The sequence below is a fragment of the Aythya ferina genome, assembly GCF_964211825.1.
Source record: "Aythya ferina genome assembly, chromosome: 15".
Taxonomy (NCBI): Eukaryota; Metazoa; Chordata; class Aves; order Anseriformes; family Anatidae; genus Aythya; species Aythya ferina.
Genome location: NC_140314.1, coordinates 1,536,573 through 1,547,006, shown reverse-complemented (window position 1 = coordinate 1,547,006; position 10,434 = coordinate 1,536,573). Strand labels below are relative to the sequence as shown.

General features: G+C 61.7%; 1 protein-coding gene across 1 annotated transcript in view; it reads left to right on the top strand.

The window, feature by feature from the left end:
* NHERF2 (NHERF family PDZ scaffold protein 2) overlaps positions 1-10,434 on the top strand; it is a 32,927-nt gene continuing 22,493 nt past the window's right edge. The window contains exons 1-2 of the mRNA XM_084537370.1: positions 1-403; positions 4,996-5,253. Coding sequence (XP_084393496.1) covers positions 194-403; positions 4,996-5,253 — 468 coding nt within the window. The 5' untranslated portion in view covers positions 1-193. The remainder of the gene's footprint in view (positions 404-4,995; positions 5,254-10,434) is intronic.

The following is a 10,434-nucleotide window of genomic DNA, read 5'->3' as shown; positions in this document are numbered from 1 at the left end:
CCCGGCCCCAATCCCAGCCCCGATCCCAATCCCAGCCCAAACCCCAGCCCCCGAGCCGGCCCCGGCCCCGTTGCCGGCCCCGTCCCGCCCCTCCGCTCCCCGCCGCCCCGCGCCCGCCCCGCGCCGCGCATAAAAAGGGCCCCGCGGCCGCCCCCGCCCCGCTCCGTTCCGCTCCGCTCCGCCGAGCCCGGCCATGGCCAAGGATCAGCTGAAGCCGCGGCTGTGCCACATGCTGAAAGGGGAAAACGGCTACGGCTTCCACCTGCACGGCGAGAAGGGCAAAAGCGGGCAGTTCATCCGCAAAGTGGAGCCCGGTTCCCCCGCCGAGGCGGCGGGGCTGCGCGCCGGGGACCGCGTCGTGGAGGTGAACGGGCTCAACGTGGAGCAGGAGACGCACCACCAGGTCCGGGCACGGGACCCCCGCGACCCCATCACCCCCCCAAACCCAGCACCCACCCCCGTGCTGGCCTCCGCGAACGGGCTGGGTCGGGAGGAGAGGGGGAGGGCTCCCCAAATGTCCCCAAGGGAGGGTCCCGGGGGGTTGGGGCGCGCTGGGTGCCCCCCGGTGCTGGGCTACATCTGCTGGGGGGATGCAGCCTCTCGCCCCCCCGGAGCAGCAGGGGGGCTGTGCCGTGCCCGTGCCGTGTAGGGCTGGGGTAGGGGTGCTAGCAGCCCGCCGGGTGGGCGAGGGGGGGGAAGGTGAAGGTGCTGGGGCACTGCTGGGCACCGCCGCGTTATGCAATCCTTGGCGAAAAGCAGCCGGGGGAGCCGGGCTGTGTTTCCGGCTCTGCTCCGCGTTCCCTCGGCCACTTTGGGCAAGCTCCTTCTGCAGCACGGAGCGGGCGAGGATGCCTCCGAATCTACTGATAAAGCTCTGCAGGCGTTCAGCAGTTGGAGTGGCTTAAGTGAGATAGGGCTGGTAGGGGAATAATATCTGGTGGGAGACCGTGGCCGCAGCTGGGGGGGATCCAAGCGAGCTGCTTCCCAGCTCTGCTGCAGAAGCTGCGTGCTTCAGGCCTTGTCCTTTTCTGTTTATAAAATCAAAACTCGTGTTTGTTAAACAGCCCTGTCCAGAAAACAGGCGGGGAGCTTGGGGCTGCTCCGGGCTGGCTGGAGCCGCTGTCCCTTGCAGGGGTACAGCACCCCGTGTCCCCATCTGCCTCGTGGCCTGCAGGGCTCCACGGGGTGTAGTGTTGTAGTAACTTAAAGCACGCGCCTGGCACCCGCTGCTGGAGCTTTATCGGGGCCAAGCAGGGATGTGGCTGGTGCAGGCTGCAGCCGCGGTGGTGTTTTGGGGGTGTGTGGGTTCTGGGTTTCCCCTGCTGGCATGGATGTTGGTGTGCTCAGGGCAAGGCAGAGCCCTCCGGGGCATCATGGCCAGTCCTGGTGACTCCAGGAAAGCTCTTTGGGGTCTCTCATGCTAATTTAGCTTGTTTTGATGATCTCAGCCAGCTGTGTAAAAGTTGATGTTTGTCTTGAATGTGACTGAAGGAGGATCCATGTCTTTGATGTAGCTGGGCAGAGAGCTGGGCTGCTGTCCCCCACTGGAAGCCAGCAGAGCTCCCTGCTGAAAATCGGATGCTGGGGAGTGAGCGATAGCGCCAAGACAGCAGCACGTGTCCCTGAAACGTGCGGGGGGGCTTGTAGGTAAAGTGAAATGGAGAGATTTTCCTTCTTCCATTTCCAGCTGGCAGAGGCAGGATTGAGCCTGCTGTGGGGTGGGATGGGATGGAGCATCCCACCCGGGCTCTCGTGGAGCTCGCTGTCCTGAAGTGCTCCCACTGCGGTGTCATCAATGCCTGAGCGTGCAGGCAGGTGGGTGATGTGGTGGTTGAATGTTGGCTCCTGTGGATGGCTGAGCGCAGCTGGGCTCGCCGTGGCCTCTCCTCCTGGTGCTTTTACAGTCCCTGTCCTTGGGTGAGTGCTTCTCCAAGCGCATCTGAAGCTGTGGCAGGATGGAGCCGGGAGCACACAAGGCCTTGCTATGTGGTGCAACTATGTTTCGGGCTGAACTTGATGATATTTGCGTCTGTGCTCTGTTTCCACGGCCTTCCCCAAGGAGTGAAGGCAGGACGTGTTCTCAGGGCGTCCTGTTCCCATCTGGGATGAGAACCGTGTCCGGGCTGCTCGCTTGCCTCCTCCCGGCGGGTGGGCAGAGCAGCTGGGTGCTGCCTTCGACCTGTGCCCAGCCCCAGTGGGTGCTGAGGCTCCGGGCAGCCAGCCTCTGCCTGCCTTGGGCCAGCCCTGCCTTGGAGAGAAGCTGTGCTTAAATCTCACAGTGTGGCAAACATCCCAGGGCAGGCAGAGCTGCTGGGGGCTGTGTCCAGCAGCTGGTGGGAGCAAAGGGTTCCTGGTGGATCCATGCTGCAGGTGGCCAGGAGCAGCCCCGGCTCCATGGGGAGCTCATGCCATAGTGGTCTCTGTACGTGGGGCGGTCTCGGATGGGAACCCTTCTACAAGCCTCTGCACCAGCGAGGTGAGCGCAAAGATGACCAAGTGGTGCTGTTAAAAGGTGGTGCAAGAAAGCTTCCAGGTCCCCCATGGGGATGTAAGAGCTGTGTGAGGGTGGAGGCATCACACCCAGAGCAGGAGGGGGAACTGTGCCATCTCTGTGGGTCTCCTTCCCAGGCAACTGGGGTTTGCTGGAGTGGACGGGCTCAGCGGGCTCCACCAGGCTGATGCTGGTGCAGCCGGGGTGGGAGCCGGTCTGGGTGGAGCCGCGGAGGATGTGGGGCTGGGAGCAGCGCTGGGAAGGTCCGGATGTGTCGGGGAGGCTGAGTTGCCTTCAGAAAAGCTGCGAGTGAGGTGGTGGCCATGGCTCGGAGGCGGGTAGGTTACTGGGCTCTGCGCCTGGTTGCTGCTCTGCTCCATCTCCAAAGCACCTTGCTGCCCAGCTGGCTTGTCATGGCAAGGCCTTCTGGCATGGAGGGAGGGGATTTGTGCCTGCTCCGTGTCCCAGCACAGCCCTCAGCACTTGTGGCAGTGCCAGAGTGGGGCTGGGAGGATGCTGCTTCCTATTGCTGCTGTGCCCGTGTGGAGCTGGGGGGCAGCTGGGCCACTGTGCCATAAGCAGTGCGTTATGGCACCTGCAGTGCATTAGGGTGCTTCTGCTCTCTCTCTCTCCTCTGCTGTCGTGAGGCTGCAGCTGGTTTGGAAGGGTTTGGGAGCTCGCTGGGGGTGTCTTGTGTTGTGAACCCCCCAGTGCTGACTGCAGCAGAGCGTGGTGCAGCTTGTGCAGTGCTTGAGCTCCAGCAGCAGCGCTGGGGCTTTCCAAAAGGAGAACGCTTTGCTCTGTGCAGCAGCTCTGAGGAACGTGCTCTGGCACCTGCAGTTCCCCCGCACGTGGTGCTTGCAGGGACCGGCCCCGCTCCCAGCCCCACGGAGCTCCCTGGTGCTGCCTCTCCTGCCACAGCGTGCTGGCTGCCTGCTCCCGGATCCCCTCCTGGAGAAGTGGCTCTGCTCAGGCGCTGCCTTGCCGGTGTCAGCAGCGTCGCCTGATGCCGTGTATAAATAGATGTGAAAAGGAGCAGATGGATTTTCTGGGGCTCGGCGGAGAAGCACCCTTCAGGCTGGTTATGGATGGGAGCCCCGGGCAAGCTGCCTCCTGGCGCAGGGCTGGAGGGCTTCGTTGGTTTGTGGAGGACAGGCAGCCTTGTCTGCAGTCTATAAATTTCCTCTTGGTGTTTTTTTTTTTTTTTTTTTTTTTATTTGCAGATACCGGGTCTGTTGACCTTGAATGGAGCTTGCAGGGGAGTAAATAAATGCTGGCTAATTGCACATTAGGCTCATTTGTCACTTCTAACCTTGGCGGTTGCAGCGTGTCTGGCCAGCATGACCTAGATCAGAGCAGGAGCGCTGTGAGGAAGCCTGCACTGCTTCGGGGCTTTCCCTGCACTCCTGGGGCTGTGTGGGGCTGTGGGGCAGCAAGTGATGGCCAGCGGCCCCCTGCAGCTGGGGGTGGCAGCTGAGCAGCATCAGGACCCATCCTCATCCCTGGGATGAAGGCCATGCAGGGAGGAGGAGGTGTGTGCCCCATCAGAGCTCTGAGGCTGCTGGCAGGGAGTCCCGGAGGCTTTCTCTGCCCCTCGCTCACATCCTCGGTTTGCCCCGTGCCCACCCCGTTGTGCTGTGCCCCTCACGTGCCAGGCCCGGCTCCTCTGGGGTTGCTGAGCAGCTTTCCACTTTCCCACGTGCGAACTGCCCGGCTCTCCCCTTCCTCCCCGCTGGGCTGACACCGCCAGCTCCTTTCAGAGGAGCTGCAGTCACAAAAAAATGTAAAAAAAAAAAAAAAAAAAAAAAAAAAAAGCAAGGCTGTGTGAGGACAATGGCCCCTATTCAGCAGGGCCTGGAGCTGGATACCAGCAGGGACGGGCCCAGCTCCTGGTGCTGGTTTCTCTTATCTCCGCTGTCCGGTAGCGCAGGAGAGGATGAATGCAGATCAGATTGTTTCTTTTGTGAATCCTCCTGGGGAGGGGAGAGCCTCGCAAAGCAACTGGGGCACCGCGTGTGTGCGCTGCTTCACGGTGCCTCCTTGGGTATTCTGGCTCTCCCCTGTGCCCCTGGGTTTGGGGGGAGAAGGAGGCCCCAGATAAAGGGAAGGGGGTGTGTGGGCAGGTTGTGTAGTGGGACAGATCGTGCTCCCTCCTCCAAGGGACAAAGCCAGGGAGCAGAACCTGTGATGCTCGGTGCCCAGTGTGGCCTCTGGGCAGAGGGGTGACACCAGGCGATGCGTGTGCAGCTGCCCCAGGCAGATTTGTCCCTTGGGTTGGGCTGGAAGGAGTTGTCACTTGTCACCTGGGGCTGCAGATGTGCCATCCTGGCCCTCCCAAAGATCTGCCTCTCTCCCCATCACCAGCAGAGGTGGTAGCAAGGCTGAAGCTGCAGGGGCTTCAAGGACTGGGGGTCCAAGCTGCGAGGCTGGGGGTCCTCGGGTGCAGCTCCTGCCCCAGCTGTGGGTTCCCTGGGTTTCTGCTCACTTCTTTCCCTCCCTTGCAGGTCGTGCAGCGCATCAAAGCCGTGGAGACAGAGACTCGCTTGCTCGTGGTGGACAAGGAGACGGACGAGTACCTGTGCAGCCTGCGCCTGACGTGCACGGAGGAGATGGTGCACAGCGGGGTCCTGCTGGGCTCCGGCGTCTCGCCCACCAAGTCGGTGGGCAGCGACAACGGGGAGGTCTGGAAGCCGCAGCTGGACCTGAGCGGGGGCAGCCTCCAGCGGCACTCACACAGCTTCTCCTCGCACGGCAGCAGGAAGGTGAGCGCAGGGCTGGCGGGGCTGGGTGGCAGGATGCGGCCGTCCTGGGAGCACCTCTCTCTCCGAGCATGGTTTGCTTCCCGTGAGAAAAACCTTTTGGATGTGGTTGTTGGGTCTGGGGACCCTGCTGTGTGTCCTGGAGCTGTGGGTGAGCTGCCCCGTGGCCTCATCTGCTCTGCTTGAAGCAGCATCGACTGTTGGTGCTGTGCTGGCCTCTCCCTCCCTGCACTCCTGGAGGGTCACAGTGGTTGCAGGGGGTCTGGGGGGGCCACCCAGCCCTTGGGGCAAGTGTCCCATGGGGTCTGGCTGAGGTCTGTGTCCCCAGCCCACGGGGACAGGCAGCACGGACCTGGGGCTTGGTGGAGCTGCCCCTTTTGCCTCCGTTATTTCTAGGAGGGAGGGAACATCTGGTCGAACATGTTCTCAGCTTTTTTTTGCTTAAATAGGAAGGAAATTAGCTCTTTTTCAAGTGGCCTGGGTCTGGGCTGCGATTCTGCAGTAAGTGCCTTTTATTGGTAAGCTCCTTTCCAAAAAGGAAAGAATTTGAGGTGGAAGATGTCCAGTTTCCATGGCTGGCTCCCCGCTGGGGCTGGGCTGGCGGTGACGGCGCAGCCTTGCACTCGCAGATAGGCAGCGTGCTCGGCCCGGCGCCCTCCTCGCTTGGGGTGCGAGCGTGGCAGGAGCAGCGTGGGACCGAGACATCACAGCCACCGCCGTGCAGCTGGCTGGCCCCATCCTGCGCCCACCCCACTCACCCGGGGGTGAAACCTGCAGCTGGGGCTGTGCGAGCCCTCCTGCCACCGGCTGGGGGGGGCTCTGCTTGGAGCAAGCCTTTCCCTGCTCCCAAATTCAGCTCTAGCAGCTTCATGTCCTCAGGAGCCCCCCCAGCTGAGGAAATCCCCCCTGTGGAAGTGCGATGTGATGCTGGCGGGGGGCAGGAGGCACGGAGATGTGGGTCTGGGGGGGTCTTGCCTGCAGCCTTTCCTTTCAGGGCTGCCTTTGTCCCACAGGGGTGTGCCTGCCCTGGGGGGGCTGCCCTTCCTGGGGAGGATGGGCTGGAGGCTGTGTGCTGTGAGGATGGAGGTCAGCGCCGTGGGGGCTTGTGTGCTCCCCCGGGACAGCCAGAGGGAAGGGAAGGGGTCTGGGGGGAGCGGGGCCATGGTGGGAGCGGCTGGGCACGGCTTCCCGGGCTGGGGGGTTTCCTATCCTGTCTCTGTTTCTGTAGCTGGGTGAAATCCAGCAGTTTGTGCTGACGGGAAGTCGGGCGCGGGGAACGGGCCGGTCCTTTCCGGCCTTTGGGTTTCAGCTCCCTCCAAGGAGAGGGTGGGACAGGGAGAGCCAAGAGGGCTGGGGTGCGAGGGGGGGGCACCTATGGGACACGGCCAGGGGGAGCACACAGCACGGGGCTGTGTTTGGGGCCATGCAGCAGATGCAGTGCCCCAGCTGGACAAAGGGACCCGCAGTGGCTTTGCCTTGTGGGGCCGTGGGGGGAGCTCAGGATGGGGCTGCTCTGGGGCGAGGCCATCCTTGGGGAGCCCCAGCAGCGGTGACCGTCCTGGGGCTGATGCCCACCCATGGGGACAGGGCTGTTTGTGGGGCTGCTGAGTGGTTCTGAGCCCGTTGGGTGCTTGCAGCAGCTCAGTGTTTGTTTTGCTCCTGCGGCAGCGCTTTGGAGAGCCGCGTGCTGCAGGCTGTCCTGCCCAAGGTCACTTCTGTGCCGGGCCTGTGGGTGGCCGGAGCTGCGGGACCTGGCTGCTGGGCCTTGTCCTGCCTGCTTCAAGGCAGAGCTGCCCCAGGAGCATGGTCTGGGTGCTGTGGGCCTCCTGCTGGAGCCCAGGGCAGTGGTGGCTGCACCCTGTGTCCTGCAGCACTCAGCCCTCTGATGCTGGGTTTGGGGCAGGCTGATGGCCCTGCTGTAGGGCCATGGCAGCTGGGATCCCATTAGAGACTCCCCTAAACCACATCTGGCAGGGGCCAGCTGCTGGGCTCAGCAGCACCAGGAGAAGCTGGGCTTGGGCTGGTGCTTCTGTGTCCTTCCCTGGAGGTGCTCAGGGAAGGAGAGGTGGCAGCTCTGCTCCTCCTGCAGACCCACGGCCTCGACCTGCTGCTGTGGGGGCCAGGACTGATGCTTGGGGCAGGACGGGGCTGCGCTGGTGACATTTGTTTGTGTAAACGCTGCAGCTTTGCTTTATGTGAGGCCAGGTTGTTCAGCGCAGCCTAAAGCAAGGAGCAACTGAAAGAACGAGGAGGGAAATCTGGCAGCACGGGGTGGCCGAGCTGTGGGCAGCGGGGAGGCGATGCGGTGGGCAGAGCCCTGCCGGCCTCCCCCTGCTGCCGCCTTCCCCTCCTGGGTGAGAAGTGGCAGGGAGGTTAACGTGCACCCCGGCAGCGACCCGGTGTCCAGGCCCCTGTGCTTCCAGCAAGCACTGTAGCGCGATGAATAATTCAGCGTGTATTTAAAATCAGGCTGCCTGCCCTGAGAGCAGGGCTGGCTGCCAGCAGCGTGCGCCCATCAGAGCGCTGCTGTCCCCGGCACTTAGGGACTTGTGGCTCTGGGAGCGGGGTCTGCATGGCCCCATCCTGCTGCTCTGAGCCCGGTTTGTGTCCCCCGTGCTGGAGGGGACACTTCTGAGTACCCAAATATTCTGAAAGGCTTGTCTTTAAAATGCCTGCCTTGGCTCTGCAATGCAATTTGCCCTGCAGGCAAACAAAGCTGGCCGCACCGATGCCTCCTGCAGGGAGGTGAGGTGTGACCCAGGCTGAGCGGTGCTGACAGAAGGGCTGAGCCCCACGAATGTGCCGTGCTGGTGCTGCTTCCTTATCCCTGGGCTTCCTTGTCCCTGTGTCCCCCTGTTCCCAGGGTTCGTGGGGTTTTGGAGGCGGAGGGCAGCTCCCAGCTCTGCTGGGGCTGTTCAGGTACGTCGGGTGCTGCGTTCCTCTGAGCTGCTTTTATTGCCAAGGTGCCTTTGGGACGGCGCAGTTGGTGGTGGTGTGAAATGCTCGGGCTGCCCGTGTGCTGTGGGGCATGGGCAGATGGGGGCTGGGGCTGCCTGTGGCTCGGTTCACCCTTCTGCTCCCTGGGGGACTCTGCCCAGCGGAGCCTGGGTCCCTGTTTTAGCCACAATGTGCTCGTTAGCAGCGTCCCGGGGGGTTTGCTCCTGTTGGGACTTGCTGCCTCGCTGTGCTCCAGCTGTGTTTGCAGGAGAAACAAGAACAAAGCCCTGGAGAGGCGTTTGGGGTGATGCAGTTCCCGTGTTCTGGTCACACCAAAGCACAATTTGGGGGCTGGGGATGCGAAGGGGCTGTGACGACTGTCACTTATCTTTTGGAAATTGAGCCTGCATCTTGTTTAGCTTCTGGATTCAAGCAGCCTGTTCTCCTCTGCCGGGAACTTTAACATGGGGGAATCAGTGCCTGGGTTTTGTCTGGTCCCTGCCTGAGCCTGGCAAGAACCACAAGCCATGAAGCGAGCAGGAAAATGGGCGACCCCCCTGGGGGGCCCTTTGTGACAGCGAGCAGGCGCTGAGCTGAGCCTGGTGCGTGCCACGGGACCGTCCCACACTCAGCAGTGGGGACCTGGGGACGGCTGCACCGTGCCCTGGAGGAGCAGGGCCGAGCGCATGGGCTCGGGGACACGCAGGTGCGGGGCAGCGCTGACATGGGGCAGTAAATATTTACCCTTCTGTTTGGGTCAGGCACAAGAACTTTTGTTTCTGCTGCAAATAAAACTCCGCATTGCAACATCTCCTGCCGCCAGCTTTCTGCCGGAGCGCTGGAAGAGGAATAACTCGGGACAGATGTTTTCGGAGAGCTTTGCCAGCTCAGTTGAGGCCCAAAATTTAGGGCTTGTAGAATAACCACAGAGATGCAATAAAACCTAACATGAGCAGAAATGTCTGCAGTAATTATGCATTTAAAAAAAAAATAAATAAATTTTTGGTTTAAACTAAAGCACTTCCCTGCAGCATCCTGTGCTCCCTGGGTCCCCAGGGGCTGGCTGTGACCAGAGGGACAGCAGGATGAGTCCCTGGTTCCCCTGTTTGGGGCTGAGGCATGGGTCAAGGCTCAGATAAACCTCTCCAATGTGGACCTGGGGAGCTGTAGCTGCATCCCAGCCCTGTTCCCTGCTCTTCCTGCAGCATCTCTCTGTGGGCACAGCAGTAGTTGTGGCTTTCCTTCTGTTTGGGTTCCCTGCAGGCTGCAGCTCAGTCCCAGCCTGGCGAGGTGCAGGGGTGCAGCGTGGCAGCAGGAGCACCCAGAGCTGAGCAGGGGAGCCCTGTGTATGCCACCACCCTGGCTGAAAAAGCAGGCATATATCCACCTTGTCTTTTTTTTTTTTTTTCTCTTAAAAACCTTTGTGAAGCCCTTTCTGCACTGGAGCTGCTGCCCAGCGATGCCCACAGCAGCTGGGTGCTGCTCTGCTGTGTCCATCCGAGGGTCTGGGATGGGAGCACAGCTCCCCCGGCCCATGCTGGAGAAGAGAAAATTCCCAAAAGGAGGCAGGGGGGCAGCACCCCGGGGTGCACGGGATGGGCAAAGGGCTCTGTTGCAGCTGGAGCCCAGCCCAAGGAGCTGAAGCTGGGCTTTCTTTTGGGATTAGCGTGCTAATCCCATTCGAGAGGCAGAGGCTGGCGTGCAGCTGAGCTGCGGGGAAGCCGGTGGCCCCGCGCTGGCGCTGACCCCGCTGCATTATTGATAGCGCCGGGCTCGCCGGCATCGAGTGTCGCGGGGCCGGGTGGACTCGGTGCGAGGACAGCGCGGGGGCCACGGGAGCAGCTGCAGCGCCTTGGAGATGGGGATAGGGCAGAAGTGCACAAATAATCAAATTTTCAGGCTGTTTTCCCCTGACGGTTCTGGGCACTGGGGCTTTGTTAAAAGGAGTGGGATGAAAGCTGTGTTTTTGTGGAGTACCTTTTCAGGAGCTGGATGCGTTTCTTGCAGCTCTCCGTGGTGCAGGGCTGTGCAGCATCTCGGGGGCTGTGCTGTTTGGGGGGCTCTGGCCCCATTGCCTTGCCCTGTGCCTCCAAGTCTGTTCCCCACTTGTGTATCAGTGGTATGTCAACTTATTTTATTTGTTTTGGTATCAGTTTTGGGCAGGTGTAGGAATGTGGCCTGTGCAGTGGGATTTGCTGGAGCCCCGATTTGATGACCCTGCAGTGCTGCAGCACTCACAGCTCTCAG